This window comes from Neofelis nebulosa, chromosome 1 (assembly GCF_028018385.1).
Source record: "Neofelis nebulosa isolate mNeoNeb1 chromosome 1, mNeoNeb1.pri, whole genome shotgun sequence".
NCBI lineage: Eukaryota > Metazoa > Chordata > Mammalia > Carnivora > Felidae > Neofelis > Neofelis nebulosa.
The window spans coordinates 28,126,971-28,143,778 of record NC_080782.1 but is presented as its reverse complement, the minus strand read 5'-3'; the positions used below and the strand labels follow the sequence as shown (position 1 = coordinate 28,143,778).

At 39.6% G+C, this 16,808-nt stretch overlaps 1 protein-coding gene across 3 annotated transcripts in view; it reads right to left on the bottom strand.

Moving 5' to 3' along the window:
• Nucleotides 1–1,103: 1,103 nt before the first annotated feature.
• Nucleotides 1,104–16,808, bottom strand: part of DNAJC21 (DnaJ heat shock protein family (Hsp40) member C21) — a 33,988-nt gene continuing 18,283 nt past the window's right edge. Inside the window, exons 8-13 of one of the 3 annotated variants that reach the window (XR_009258074.1) lie at nucleotides 15,713–15,871; nucleotides 15,244–15,286; nucleotides 11,408–11,580; nucleotides 5,692–5,767; nucleotides 4,791–5,186; nucleotides 1,104–1,710 (exon numbers count right to left, since the gene is read on the bottom strand). Coding sequence is in view for 2 of the 3 variants with exons in the window: in XM_058717055.1 (XP_058573038.1) it covers nucleotides 5,022–5,186; nucleotides 5,692–5,767; nucleotides 11,408–11,580; nucleotides 15,244–15,286; nucleotides 15,713–15,871 (616 nt within the window). In the remaining variant the exon portion in view is untranslated. Of the gene's footprint in view, nucleotides 1,711–4,703; nucleotides 5,187–5,691; nucleotides 5,768–11,407; nucleotides 11,581–15,243; nucleotides 15,287–15,712; nucleotides 15,872–16,808 lie in introns of those variants that run through there. The other 2 variants (XM_058717055.1, XM_058717069.1) reach the window with 2 other exon arrangements.

Below are 16,808 nucleotides of genomic sequence, written 5' to 3'. Positions count from 1 at the left end.
GCTTAACTGACTGAGCCACCCAGGTGATGCTAAAGCAAGAAAACTTAAAGCAGAAGAGGTCATTGGAAAGAAGTAATGGTTAGCAGATACTGAATGCCTAGGATGTGCAAGCGTGTTCACCCCTAAAGCTTTAACCTTTGTAGTTCTGCAAGGTTGGTCTCATCCCTAGTTTACGGATTTAAAAAAAAAAAAAAAAAAAAAAAAGGCTTAAAGTGTTTGAATAGTCGACTTGCCCAAGGTCATCTAGTTAATGCTGGCATTGGAATTTGATCTAAGCCCTTCCAGAGTTAAGAGCCCATGTCCTGGCCACTGTTGAAGTCATACCTCTCATTTAGGTGACCGTGCACATGCCGAATCAGTCAGGGCTTGAGTCACCTGTGACCCAAAGCCCCAAACAACAGAGGCTTCTGTAACGTGGGAGATTTCTCTGGGGTGCAGAGGTAGGTAGTCTGGGGCTTGGAGAGTCCCTCTGAGGCGTCAAGCTCCTGTGCTTTAGTTGCTCTGCCCCGGAAGGACTCATGGTCCCAGACTGGGCTTAGAGCTCCGGCTGCTACCTCTTCCTGTAAGCCCGCAAGAGGAAGGAATAAAGACATCCCACGCCTTGAAGGGCACGTCCCAAGACTTGCTCAAATCACTGGCCAGAACTTACTGACATCTAGCTGTTGGGAGGCTGGGAAGATGATCGTTATGTGCTGGGTGGCTTTGTGCCAACAAGATATCAGAGTTTGAGGGAAGAAGGGGACTGAGAGGCTGTAAAAGCCTCTTCCACCATGTGCTTACAAAACATGCCAGGAGTAAAATGGAGATCTTAAACCCTTCCTCTCCCCTTTCGTGAGGGTGTATTTTCTGCTGGCCAGAAGGGAAACATTAACTCAGAGTTCTGTTTGAAGTATTTCATGAAAATCGGCTTAACCCTCACTACCCACCATCCAGAAATAACAAATGCTGTATTTTCCTCCAGATCTGAGAAAAAAAGGACTCAGATGAGGTCCCTCCTGCTGCCGCACCGATTCCGTTACTCTCCCTTCTTTCCTGGAGGCGATTACCTTTCTCATCAGTGCTTCCCAGCGAGGTTTCTCTACTTTCTCTTCATAGACACAACAGTATTTTTAAAAACTTTATAAATGGCATACGTTTCATCTTCTGATTGGCTTATTCTCACCCAACATTTTTTCAACAGCTATCCACTGATATTACAGATCAAGTTCCCTCATTTTAACTGCTCAATTGTTTGCCCACTTATAAATAGGCCTCAGTTGTCTTGTTCATGGACATACCCATTGTCTTGTTCATGGACATTTAAGTATTTTAAAACAATTTAGCTGTGAGCGTCCATGTAGTAATAATGTGCCCTGTACACACACGCAAGGGTCCCTGAGTACTGCTCCTCAAGCTTCAAGGAGGGTAGGAATCCCCTGAGAAATCTTGTTAACAACAGATGGTCACACGGCAAGTCCCGGGCGGAACCTGAGAGCTGCACTCCAGAGAGAGTTCCCAGGTGAAGTCCACACTGCAGCTCTGTGGACTCTGAGAAGGGAGACTCTAGTTATGTGCCCAGGGTCACAGAGCCAAGGGTCACAGGCTATCCATATCTTCAACTTTCACAGACATCATCGAACTGAATCAATTTTACTTCAGAAGAAATCAATTTTCATTTCTTCATCCTAACATTCAATCTTGATCTTGTGAGACTTTTTGCCTTCTGCCGGTCTGAAAGCATGAAACAAAAATTAAGTCATAGTCCCCTGGTTATCAGTGACGATGATCATCTTTTCATATTTTTAAACTATTCAAGTTTTTTCTGTTCAAATTTTTATTCACTTTTCTAATGTGGTCTCGGTGTCATGTGAGGGACCCTGGGGATTCCAAACTGGCCCCCAAGGTCCTTCCTTTTCCAATTTCCGACCCATGTGAAGCTCCATTTTCTTCATATATTTTAACCAAACACAGAGCAACAGACCGACTGCAGAAGCCAATTTGAGAATCTGGCTATCTTTCATTAAGCTAGACAAAGAAGTTTTCAGAAATGTTAAGCCAATTCCTCTCATTAAACTTTGAAAGTTCTTTTTCATAACTGTGTAATTTCATAACCTGTACTATTTTTAATACTTTAAAAATTCTTCTATTTTAATTTCTAGGAGAGTAAGTATCAATAGATAGAACCTAAACACACACACACACTCTGTGGAGTTCTCAATTTTTAAGTGTGTGAAGAGGTCTTGAGACCAAAAAAGTTTGAGAACTGAGGTATTAATTAATACATGGTTGTCATTTGCTCACTGATTTGTAGGAGGGGCTTTTTCATGTATTCTGGATACTAATCCTGTCACTTATACATATTGCAAACAACTTCTCCCAGTCTGAGACTTGTCTTTTTACTCGTGCTGCCTACCATCCTACAAAGAGCTTTTATTTTGATGCAGTTCTATTTTCCCATCGTGTACTTTTGCTAAGTAAGGATACTGCTCCTATTTTGAAACAGAAAAAGTCTCACTGGGCTTTCTAGAGAACCCCAGCTTTGGCGCCACTCAATGAATTACGGAGAGAATATGGGATCTGCCCTAACCCTCTCCTCACAGAACCCACATTCCATCCATCTTCCATACCTCAACTTATTTCAGTCAAGGTGATGGTTACCACTGACCTTTAATGAGATCAATGTAAGGTACGTGCTCGTGTATTTTAGACTACTCTGTTTTCCTTCAGACAAATGACATAGAATGTCTATGATTCACCAAAAATAACCTTTTACCTTCAGCATAATACATGTTGCTGTTTTCCTCTTCAGAAGTAGATTAGTATATAGGAAGGACATTCCCAAAAAACTTAATACACATTTAATTCAACTAAATTTAACTAAAAAAGATTTAACGCATTTAAATTCAACATTCTATATAAAGCTTTTGTATTTAGAAAGCACTTTCATAATACTATCTTATCTGCCCTTTGTAATAATCCTGTAAGATAAATGGAGACAATACTATGCTAAGAACTGTTAGAGATGAGGAGAAAGAAATTCGGAGAAGTTAAACAACTGGTCAGCATTACATGCACAGGACTACAAGTGAGCTCTAACTTTTAATCACAGCTGATGAAGATCCCTTCAAAATCTGGTTGAGTTTTGCCAATCAGAATAAAAGTGACAAGCCCTACCAACCCTCACATGAAGCAGAAACTGAACACCTGCATGGTGGTTACAAGCGAAAGCAAGGGAAGTCTGAAGGGCATTTATAGGGCATTTCAAGAGGACTTCACATTTTTAGTGTACATGCGATCAGTATGTCCTCCTGCTCATCAATATTCCTATTCATAATTACAGCCAATCCACCTCGTCCTGTTAGAGGAGGGGGGCACGTTTTCAGATCAAGCCTGGGAGGAAGGGCCCTCTGACCTGGCTGCTATTCTCCCTGAAGGGACAAGAAAAGGACAAGAAACGTCAATTAGGAGAAGTTAGTGATAGAAGTTAGAAACAAAAAGGAAAAAAGATAAAGAGAATCTACTTATGTCTCTAAATGAAGAAGGAAACAATTAAAAATTAAAATACAAATGCGTATTTTCAAGTCAAGCACACAGAATGATTGAGCTCAATACTATCCCATGAGACTTTCAGGAAAGCCCTTGCCATCGGAGACTCAGGTTCTAGAGCTCATGCATAATTGAAGATTCCTTCATTTGAGGATTCAAGGACATAAGGAGAGAACTTTGCTCAACAGAAAGTATATATTTTAAGCTAGTGAGTTCAGAGTTACTCTCAAGGCCAACTAGAAGAACTGCCTACTTAATCCATCCTCATCCTAAAATCTGGCTCATCACTGGTCCATATACTTGACCACACTCACTTTCAACAATTCTCCAGATTTCCTTTGAGTCAATATTCATCTTTGCTATAGAATGCATGGCATAAATATCAGCCCTATGAAAAAACTTTTATTAAAAAGTGTCTTCCATTAAATGATGAAAAAAACAAAATTAAAGACTTTTGAAAATAGTGAAAAAACAAACCCCAAGGCAGAATATTCTTTTTTAAAAAGTCGGTATAAAATCTGAACCATCCACCACCTTGATCCATAATGCTTTATGGCTGTCACTGTGTCAAAGAAGGAAGCAACATCTTCATTAATTTGCTTCCACCTCCACAATTTACATTTATTTATTTTTGAGAGACAGAGACAGAGCGTGAGTAAGGGAGAGGCAGAGACAGAGAGAGACAGAATCAGAAGCAGGCTCCAGGCTCTGAGCTGTCAGCACAGAGCCCGACACAGGGCTCGAACTCAAGAACCGTGAGATCATGACCTGAGCCGAAGTCGGACGCTTAACCGACTGAGCCACCCAGGCGCCCCACCTCCACGATTTAAATCAGAGCAAAACACCAAAGATCTACCTTACTGGTAATTACCTATAAAATCTCAAAATCAACAGTGACACCTTGAAGAGGTATTAGTCTTGAAACATAACTATGTATGCTCAATTTGTTTCTACCTATCACTGTCCTTGAAGAAAAAAATACAGTAATCAACAATAGATTATTTAGAAATAATTTGAAAGTCAGAACTGGAGTCATGTTATCAAGTGGGAAAAAAAACTCTACGATGATTTTAAAACAATCTGTCTTTGACAGATCATGAAGTATAACAATACAAAAGCATTGAATCATGTGAAAATACTATGTGAATTCCACAAAACAAAACAGAAAGGAGCATCTGTATGTGTTAAAATAATTTAATTCTCCCTGTACATTTCTGTTCACATGAGCCAAGAGAAATCAAGAAGGCATACTTTACAATATTTACCTGTTTTGAGACATTCAAGTCAATTCAGATGGCAAAGTAGAATTCAACCATTAATGAAATGTTTAAAAATATATATATTAAACGAAAAAATGTTTTTACAAGATAAAAAATAATCTTCCACAATGCAATAAATTGCAGATCACTGAAATTTTAACTGTTTAGATGATTTCAGTTCAGTTTTTGGTTTTAAAATCTAGAAACAATCAAAAAGAAAAAATGTTGACAGAATTTCTATCTGTTTTTACGTTTCTCTTTCTTGCTTCGACTACTTGTTACACTGTTTAAAGAACATGATGAAGGTGCTCTCGCATGACCTGTGGCCTTCAGATGGTCAAAAAGTTTATTCCGGGATGGAAATTCACTATGGCAGGTTGTACAGCTGATAAGAACATCACTCTGAAGAGAGAAAAAAATACATCAATTAAAGTGTTATTACCTGAGTGCAGTGATTTATGTTTTCACGCTGAGATTAAATATCAAATAATTCAAAATAAAGAACTTTTATCAAAATGACAGCCACCAAGACAGGCTTCCAAAGAGGCAGCTGTTCTTAGAAGTTAAGTCCCATCAGCCAGCACCATCAACTCTAAAGAGTCCTGAGACGTTCAATAGCATGTACCATATGGACCAGACCAAGGTTTTAGATTTCAAGTAATGGAAAACAGAACAGTAACTGTTTTAGTACAGTTTGGTATTTCCAATGTGCTTTTTAAAGAAAAACAATGACACACCTATCTATACATTCTACATCCACCAAGAAAAACTGTTGATGGATCCACACCTATATATACAGTAGGTGCAGAACGGTTCACCAAATACTTATGTCTTTAGAATTAGAATTAAGAATTTAGATTACTTAAACAAGGTCTACTGAAAACATGTCAATATGACTTTGACCTACCACTGCCTGTTGTTCAGCAGGTACTTTGACAGATTTCTTCATATCTTTGGCTTTCTTTCCTTTGGGTTTAGGAGCACTGGAAAATAAATTAAAGAATTCTGTATAATCCAATAATAACGTATCCCTTTTTTTTTTTTTAATGTTTATTTATTTTTGAGACAGAGAGAGAGAGCATGAACGGGGGAAGGTCAGAGAGAGAGAGGGAGACACAGAATCTGAAACAGGCTCCAGGCTCTGAGCTGTCAGCACACAGCCTGACGTGGGGCTCGAACTCACAGACTGTGAGATCATGACCTGAGCCGAAGTCGGACGCTCAACCGACTGAGCCACCCAGGTGCCCCAATAACGTATCCCTAATTGCTACCTTGCTCCCAAGAAGATTCAAAAGAGTGACATGCACTTTAAGGGCTAATTCACTAATTTTTATGGCCAACCTAATTAATTTTCACATCTCAAATGAACTGCTTTAAAGAGCAAATTTAGAGATCACATGTGATGTCAAATTTGAGGAGGGAGTTAAGATGGTAGAGTAGTATGTAGATACTGAGCTCGTCTCATCCCCAAAAACAAAAAACTAGATCAGCAACAAACCATTTTGAACAACTAGGAAACTGATCTGAGGATTAACACAACAGTAACTTGAGCCACAGAATTAGGCAGCTATGCACTGCGGAGACATGAATTGGGGGAGAGAAAAGCCGTGGAGCATAGGGAGCCATTTCTGCAGAGAAAGGACAGAAAGGGGGAGAGTGTGGCACAGCAGTAGCGTGCAATAAAAGCACTCCCCCAGAAGCAGCTGGAGATAAAGAGAAAGAGAGAGTGAGAACACTCGTAGAGGACTGAACAGGAAATCTGTTCCCCAAAATTACTGATGGGGAGAAAGAAGGGGGTTTCAATACCATTAGGATTCTATAAACAGTAGAGCACAGAGTCTGAAGTTCTGGACCTCAGTACCTGGCAGTGCTCAGGGGAGGAAGCAGGGTGAATCCCCAGGAGCAGGCAGCAAGGTCTCAGGGGTCTCTGTCCCATACAGAGAGAAGTGGGTCCCCTGCTTAGAGAGCATTTGGTAGAGGGCATATGGCTTCCGCACAGGCAAAGGTCCCAGCAGACCCCAGAAAGCAGCCATATTTGCTGGTATTGGGACAAAGATGCAGAGTACAGTGAAACCTGGTGCTTGCTGTGTCTTGTGATTTGCCACAACCTCGGAACTTCTGCTGCTGTGCCATCACATGACTTTTTCTGGGACAAGCCAGCACCCGGCCATTCCTCAGCAAGACCTTCCCCCAGAGCGTCGGAGTGGGTCTGAGCCATGGGGGTCTTTGAAGTGCGGGGTTTTGAAACACAACCCCATCTGAGATAAAACTCTGGAGGGAGGTGCTGTCTGGCAGGTGGACGGCTTGGACATGGACAGGGTAGAGGTGGGCTGTGGATGGAGGCCTGAGACAAAGAAGGGGTGCTTGATCATGGGTCAGTGAGAGTACAAAGTTCCTGCTCCAGAGACTAGGAGCTGGGTGAAGCCACTTTCACCTCTCCCATGCAATCCCATGTGTGCACATGCATGCACGCCATACCAATCCACTCCAGTAAGTTAAGTGGTGCCACATACCGGAGAACGGAGCCATTACACCAAGCCCTGCCCAACCACACCGCCCAAGCCATCCCCTAGAAGACCAGCAGAGGTCAAAACCACCTGCTTAGTGTACAGGCTATTAGAAGGTTTCATAGTTTCAGTTCTAGGGGAAACTGGATGTAACTTCATCCGGGTTTCATTTTGTTTGCTGGTTCATTTATTTGTTTTCTTTGCTTCTATTTTTGCTTAAATTCTGTTTTTTTTCCTTTCTTTTCTTTCTCTTTCTTGGATACCGAAAGAGAAAATTTCATTTCAATTTTTTTTTACTTTCTTAAATTTATTATTCTATTTCATTTTCTTTACTTTATTATATTTTAATTTCCAAACTTTTTCTTACATTTTTTTTCCTTTCCCCTTTTTCCCTATTTTATCAAGCTTCTTTCAACATGCAGACCAAAACACACCTAAGGATCTAGCTTCCCTTTATTTTTCTTGTTTTTAAATTTTCCAATTTCAATGTTTTATTTTATTAATTTTTTTTCTTCTTCCAAAATGACAAGATGAAGGAATTCACCCCAAAAGAAAGAACAGGAAGAAACGACAGCCAGGGACTTAATGCAGATAATAAGCAAGATGTCTGAACTAGAATTTAGAACCACGATAATAAGAATACTAGCTAAGGTTGAAAAACGCATAGAAGACACCAGAGAATCCCTTTCTGCGGAGATAAAAGAAATAAAATCTAGTCAGCCAGAATTTAAAATGTTATAATCAAAATGTTATAATCTTGAATGGATGCCACAATGGCAAGGATTGACGAAGCAGAGCAGCTTCACCCAGAAGCTTCAAAGACCGTACTCAAAAGGAAAGCTACAGACCAATTTCCCTTATGAACATGGATGCAAAAATTCCCAAGACACTAGCAAACTGGATCCAACAATACATTAAAAGAATCATTCACCACAATCAAGTAGGATTTATTCTTGGGATGCAGGGCTGGTTCAATATCCCCAAATCAATGTGATACATCCCATCAAAAGAAAGGGTAAGAACCACCTGCTAATAACAGCCTCAATGGGGAAAAAATGAGAGCTTTCCCTCTAAGGTCAGGAACATGACAGGGATGTACGCTCTTGCCACTGTTGTTTCACATAGTGTTGGAAGTCCTGGCCTCAGCAATCAGACAACAAAGAAACAAAAGGCATCCAAATCAGTAAGGAGGAAGTCAAACTTTTAATTTACTCTTCACAGATGATATGATACTCTGTGTGAAACACTCAAAAGACTCCACCCACAAACTTCCAGAACTGATCCATGAATTCAGCAAAGTCACAAGATATAAAATCAATGTACAGAAATTGGTTGCATTTCTATACACCAAGAATGAAGCAGCAGAAAGAGAAGTCAAGGAATTGATCCCATTTACAATTGCACCCAAAACCATAAAATACCTATGAATAAACCTAAACAAAGAGGTGAAAAATCCATACACTGAAAACAATAGAAATCTTATGAAAGAAATTGAAGACAACACAAAAATATGGAAAAACATTCCACACTCATGGAATGGAAGAAAAAGTACTGTTAAAATGTTGATACTACCCAAAGCAATCTACATATTCAATGCAATCCCAACCAAAATAACACCAGCATTCTTCACAGAGCTAGAACAATCCTAAAATTTGAATGGAACGAGAAAAGACCCTGAATAGCCAAAGCAATCCTGAAAAAAAAAAAAAAACAAAGCAGGAGGTATCACAATTCCAGACTTCAAGCTGTATTACAAAGCTGTAATCATCAAGACAGCATGGTACTGGCACAAAAGCAGACACATAGATCAATGGAACAGAATAGAGAACCCAGAAATGGACCCACAGATGTATGGCCAACCAATCTTCGACAAAGCAGGAAAGAAAATCCAATGGAAAAACGACAATCTCTTCGGCAAATTGTGTTGGGAAAACTGGACAGTGACGTGCAAAACAATGAACCTGGACCACTTACACCATACACAAAAATAAACTCAAAATGGATGCAAGAGCTATATGTACGACAGGAAGCCATCTATATCCTAGAGAAGAAACCAGGCAACAACCTCTTTGACCTTGGCCTCAGCAACTTCTTAACCGACTGAGCGACCCAGGCGCTCCAGCAACTTCTTACTCAACACGTCTCCAGAGGCAAGAGAAACAAAATCAAAAATAAACTACTGGGATCTCATCAAGCTTAAAAGCTTCTGCACAGCAAAAGAAAACAGCAAAACTAAAAGGCATCGATGGAATGGAAGAAGATTTTTGCAAATGACTTATCAGATAAAGGGTTAGGATCCAAAATCTATAAAGAACTTACCAAACTCAACACCCAAAAATCAAATAATTCAGTGAAGAAATGGGCAAAAGACATGAACAGACACTTTTCCAAAGAAGACATCCAGATGACTAACGGACACATGAAAAAATGCTCAACATCACTCATCATCAGGAAAATACAAATTAAAACCACAATGACATAGCACTTCACATTTGTTAAAATGGCTAACATTTAACAACTCAGGCAACAACAGATGTTGGTGAGGATGTGTAGAAAGAGGAACCCTTTTGCACTGCTGGTGGGAATCCAACCTGGTACAGCCACTCTGGAAACAGTGTGGAGGTTTCTCAAAAAATTAAAAACAGAACTACCTTACGACCCAGCAATTGCACTACTAGGTACTTATCCAAAGGATATAGGAGTGCTGATTCGAAGGGGCACATGTACCACAATGTTTATAGCAGCATTATTGACAACAGCCAAAGTACGGAAAGATCCCAAATGTCCATCAACTGATGAATAAAGATGTGGTGTATATACATATACAATGGAATACTACTTCGCAATCAAAAAAAAAACAGGAAATCTTGCCATTGGCAGCAATGTGGATGGAATTAGTGCATGATGCTAAGCAAAATTAGTCAAAGACAAGTATCACATGATTTCATTCACATGTGGAATTTAAGAAACAAAACAGATGAACACAGGGGAAGGGAAGAGACAGATCATAAGAGACTTAAATGCAAAGAACTGAGGGTTGCTGGAGGGGTGTTGGGTGGGGAGATGGGTTAAATGGGTGAAGGGCATTAAGGAGGGCACGTGTTGTGATGAGCACTGGGTATTGTAAGTAAGTGATGAATCACTAAATTCTACTCTTGAAATCATTATTACACTATATGTTAAGTAACTTGGATTTAAATTTAAAAAATCAATTTAAAAAAAGATGTGAAAAGTTGACACAAACACTAACGAATTTACTTAAATCAGTTGAAACGCAGCTGAAACACTTTACCGGTTTGTGTGGTTCCTCTCCTTCCTTTTCCTACAGCTACAGCCCTAGTCCAGGCCTCTGTCCTGTGTCCCTCACTGACGCCCCCTGAATTCCCAAACCCCCAAATGCACTCACCGCCCCTTCACTGGTGCTCTGGTGTTCAGCATTTGCAACTCAGGCTCCCACTTTACTGGGTCAATTGAACCCTTTCTCATGGTCCTAGACAGGGACCTGAGGCTACTTACTGTTCAGATCTTTCCTCAAGGAATAAGAAATTACTTCTCTGCTCTAGAGGAACAGAGGATGGAGAGAAGAAAGACAAGGCAGGAAGGGGAGGACAAGGTCTGCTATCTCCCTTGAGAAGAACCTTCCTCTGGCAGCCACTAAGACCTTGTACAGCACCAAAATTCCAGGGCTCCTTCCAGCAGGAAGGCCCCAGGCTGCGGTATAAATCCTAATGACCTGCACTGTGGGGCCAGACTCAGGAGGACCACCGTGAGCATGAAGACACAGTCAGCAATGCTGCAGGCAAGCGGGGTGCGGCCTCATCAGGAGCCTTGTTCTCACTTGAGTGCCAAGGATTACAGATTCGGGACAAAATAAGACCTCAACAGGATGAAAACTGGATCAAAGCGACTTTCTGATTTGGGCCATATTGCTGAAATGTCTGTGAGCCCATTCCTCCAGTATCCTCTTTCCCACATGCTGCACCTGTCTCTCTGGGTAACGTGGAAGTCACGGATATACATGATCTACTTCGTAACTGCGGGCGGGATGTTATCTGATCTATGAGAAGGCATTCTTACTACCAACGTTAATTAGAAAACACCATCAACGTGACTTACTTTTTAGCTTCACTTTTAGGGTCATCACATCGTTCAACAGTCTCAGTGGCACTGATGTTTTCTTGGGGACTACATTCGAATTCTTTGGCATGGTCTTGATTTAAGTTGGTATCTTCTGACTCAACTTTTACTCCTTCTCCAGTTCCATTTTCATTGAAATTATCATCATAATTCTAGGTCATAAAACATATATGCATTACAAAATAAATAATAATCCCAGCTTCTTATGTTGCCAAATAGTTATAATCAATTATAAGGTCCCGTACACTCTGGAGGAGCATATCTTCAGGAAATAAAAAGGAGAAAGAGCTAGCAATTTAAAACATGAGGGGTGAAGGATGCTGGGGTTGCTCAGTCGGTTGAACGTCTGATTTGATTTTAGCTCAGGTCATGATCTCATGGTTCGTGGGATTGAACCGACGGTGCTGAGCCTGCCTGGGATTCTCTCTCTCTCCCTCTCTCTCTGCCCCTCCCCAGCTCGTGCTCTCTCAAAATAAATAAATAAACTTAAAAAAAAAAAACCAACACAAAAAACACAAATGGTCATTACAGCAATATTAAACTAGGAAAAAATTGGAAACAATCCATATGTTCATTAAGTGAATGGTTGAATATATGAAGGGAATGATGAAGCTCTTAAAAAATCACGTTTGCAAAGTTACCGATTCAATTTTGTAGAAAAATACAACCTGTTAGCAAAAATGTAAAAGAGAAAATTGTATATAATGTCTGGTTATAATTTAATTCAATAGTAAGTAATATCTATAGGCAGAATTAGGGATATTTATCATTTTCTGGTATCCAGATGATCTGCAATGAGCAACTATTACTTTTTTTTGAGAGAGACAGAGAGAGCAAGCAAGTGGGGAAAGGGCAAAGGAAGACAGAATACTAAGCAGGCTCCACACCCAGCAAAGCCCCATGTAGGGCTTGATCTCATGACTGTGAGATCATGACCTGAGCCAAAATCAAGAGTCAGACACTTAACCGACTGAGCCACCCAGGTGCCCCAACTATTACTTTTATAGTTATAAAAGAAAGAAGAAAAAAACCAAAATAAGCATTATAAAAAAAGACAAAACTTGGCAAACATAGCCTCACTAAGTGCAACCGTGCTTTGTTTTTTCCTTATTCTTGACTGAGACAGAGAGAGAGCACGCACAATCGCGGGAGAGGCAGAGAGAAAGAGAGGGAGAGAGAGAAAATCCCAAGCAGGCCCTGCACTGACAGCACAGTCCCATGTGGGGCTCCATGTCACAAACAGTGGGATCATGACCGGAGCTGAAATCAAGAGTCTGACGCTTAACTTGACTGAGCCACCCAGGCACCCCTGCTATTGTTTTTTTGTTGTTCTGGTTTGAGGCCACATTTTGCCACATTTGCTCTCCCCTATCCCTTCCTGTGGGTCTCTGAACACACACTTTCCCCCACCCCAGAACTATGAAAGTAAGTTGCAGGCAGATATCATGACACTTCACCATGTATCTTGTAAGAACAAAAACATGCTCCTACATTTCCACACTACCCTCTTCATACTGAAGACCTTAGCACTGATGGTATCTGCTACATAAGCCATATTCACAACCCAATAATGTCCTTTCCTTGTAAGCCCCAACAGGGGCTAGAGTCAAGGACCACACGTTGTGCTTAGTTGTCGTATCTCTTTAATCTCCTTTACTCTAGAACCAGAGCCCTACTTTTTTCTTTTCTTTTCTTTTGGTCTTTCATGATGTTGACAATTGGATGGCTGCTTTGTTCCCACAGTTTGGCTTTGCCTGTTTCCTCATGATTAGACTCAGGTCACACATTTCTAGTAATAATATTACTACCAAAATGTCTACTAAGTGGAGTTCAAGATTTTTTTATCTTGTAGTTAATTTTGTCTTTAGAACGTGTCTCATGGAGGGTGTCAGAGTACTGTGTTCAAAAGTTACTTGGATTCCTCCTTTCTGCCAGCCAGGGCCATTTGTTCACATTCAATCTCAGTTTTCTGGGTTTTCTTTCACAATCTTGTTGGCTCATGCTGTTTTCTTTTTCTGACCATACAGAAAATTTTTCCAGTCTGACGCCTCCTGATTCTCTGTATTTGCTGCCTCCTGCTCTTCAATCTACCAGTTCATGTCTCTGTGCTACCCTCCCATCAGAAAGAACTGCAAAAACATCAGGAAAAATACTACATAAAACTAAGTCTGAACTGGGGCTTTCTTCCCGATAGAATGAGAAATCAACACGAGGTATTAGCATAAAGAAACACAGCTTTGGAGAGGAAAAATGGGGTAGTAAACAAAACATTTCCATTGGTAAGAATATAAAGATACGTGTGTCTATTACGGCAATCTATAGGACTTAGCCTTCATGATTCAAGACAAGGTAGGTTTGGCTTAGGTATAAATCCCTCTTGTTTTGTCCTTATTCTAGTAGTTTTGGCACACACAAAGGCCAGAGGAAGTGTTCTAATAACTGTAATCTTTGGGTGGAAGATGAGTCATTTTATGAAGGAATATACAACTTGCTATGTGGTTTTATAATTGAAGGAAAAGTTCCAAGTCACAAATTTTAACAGTGATTAATTCACATGTCACGTATCATTTTTGGAACATAAAACAAAAATTTTCAAACATATTACCATTTAAATAGATAAGCCAAATCTAAAGTTTTGTTAACTAAGTTTTCTTAAAAATATTTTTAGCTTTTGGGGTGCCTGGGTGGCTCAGTTGGTTAAGCACTTGACTCTTGATTTGGGCTCAAGTCATGATCTCACAGTTATTGAGTTTAAGCCCCACATCGGGCTCTGCACTGCCAGTGCACAGCCTGCTTGGGATCCTCTCTCTGCCCCTCCCCCACTAGCACTCATGCATGCTCTCTCTCTCAAAATAAACAAACATTTAAAAAATACGTATTAGAAAATATTTTCAGTTTTCAAAAAGAACTATAACATTTAAAACCTAATATAAACTAATAGAATTAGATTATATTAAAATAGCATAGGAATCAATTCTATTCCCTTTAGACCCACCAAGTATCCTTAGTAAAATGGACAAGCCCCCTTTTTATACATCCCTAGGACTGTTACACATATGTAACAACATAATAACCTTTTATTTTAAAATATTTTTAAAATGTTTATCTGAAAGCGAGAGTGGGGAAGGGGCAGAGAGGGAGAAAGAGAATCCCAAGCAGGCTCCACTCTGTCAGCTCCAAGCCCAATGCAGGGCTCAATCTCATGACCATGAGATTATGACGTGAGCCAAAATCAAGAGTCTGACACTTAACCGACTAAGCCACTCAGGTGCCACAATTTAAAAATATTCATAAGAGAGATTGGATTTAGATGTCAGGTGTGAAATATTTAAATGATTTAAATTTCTGAATAGTATTAAGAAACATTTTTTCAAGAATCACAATCATTACACATGTCTAACCAAATATTCCTTTTACAAAATTCCACTTATGTTGTCAGAAAAAGAAACTTAGATATACAATAACCAAACCTCAGATTTTCACGTATTTCTGGTTTTAATTGTTGTCCTCATCTAAAAACCCAGTCATCACACGTCCCAATATTTTTAAAATATGATCACTCAGCTAATTACTATTAGGGAATTAATTCCACTTGACAAATTTTAAAACACACTGACACAGAAATTAAGTAAATTAGCTACATGCATATTAATGGAGAAAAAGGGATGACAAAAGAAAATATTTTCAATTCCCTTCAAACCATTTTATAACCAACAAAATTATACTGAAAGTCCCTCTCCTTAAAGCAGACTCTACTGAGTAAACAAAAGCACTCTATCTTTAAATTTGATATTCAATAAAACTTTTCAACATACCTGTGCTGGTTTCTGTTTCTTTTTCTTCTGTTTTTTAGAAAGCCTGTGAACAAATATAAATCAAAACATCAAATACTTAACTCTGTGACTACCTGCTAAATGAAAAAAAAAAAAATACTACAACACTACTGATACAGACAGAAGTAAAATACTAAAAGTATTTAATACTATAAGATATTAAAAAGAAAACATTCACATTATCATTTTAGAAAATTGTAACAGTGGTTCCACTGACAGTAATTAATATGTCAATTACCTAGGTATAAAACTGCTTTTAACGGTCAAAAAATTCTGTACAAACTATTCTTGACATCATGCTTTACCCATTTCAATTTTGTAAGTTCCCTTAAGTAGAAAAACATGTGGAAAATATTAGCATAACAGAATAACTTCTTTCAGATAAGACAGCATTTAAGTGCAATCTCATCTCTAACATTATAAGTATGTTTAATAACATTTTTAGAAGTACTTTTGTTTTGGTGCATCTTCTAGATCGTCTTCAGAATTGGCATTCAACGGATTTTCATCAGTTTGAGGTCCTGAGAAATTTTCTTCCTCCTCCTCCAACTGTTGCTTTAACAAGGCAACCATTTCCCGATGCTTCTTTGATTTTTCATGATTCCTCATGCTGAAATAACAATCTGTTGTAAGTAACTGCAAGAGAAGTCACATGTGCCCAAACATGTGGCTGAATACGTACAACCACGTTAAAATTTATTTTTCCAAGTAAGCAAACTATTGGTGATACCAGAGAGAGAACCAGAAAGACCGTGTCAGGACCTGTCAGGCAGTGGTTGTTTTTCCCTGTATCCAGTATTTCCCCTCCAGCTGTCCTTCCATCTACAGATTTTCTTCAAAAAAAAAATTTTTTTTTTTGGGGGGGGGGGCCAAATTCTATTATTTTAATTTTCCAGTCCTTAAGATTCAAGTCTTCTCCACCATTTCCTCCTAATCACCGAGTATCTGCCAAGCGCTGACACGTTCCAGAGTGTGCTGTGGGCTTCAAGAGATCCTGGGAAATTATAGGACGACATTCAACTTAAAAAGGAAGGCCCCTTGGGTTATGACGTGAAGGCTTGAAGTACAAGAGTAGTTCACCTCCTTTTGCTTTTATCAGTAACTGTCTTTCACCTCCTCCAGAGGCCTCTCCCTCCTCACTCCTACCATCCTAAGTGTGAGTTCACACACACCTGTCCTCCTCTGCCTAAAACTCCACGAGCTGCGTCTCTTTCAGTGCATCTGTGGACCACTAAGTAACACTTCACAAAACTGAGTTGACAACACTGAAGTACCGAGTTGTCAGATGAACAAGAAAAGTGGGAAACTATGTCACTATCAACTTCATCTCATTTGTTGAGAGTTGTGGTTTTCTAGTTTGAGTTGCTACTCTTCCTCTCCACTAAAATTTTCCTTCAGACCATGTTTCCTTGGAGAAGTTGGAACATCTTGTACCAGAAGGTAAGTGCTCAAAAGAACGCCCGGGATGTTCTTCAAGGAGCCACCTTGAAGGAACTCTCACTAACCATATCTGGAAAAGTTTGAGCATGAAAAGTACAGTAATAAAT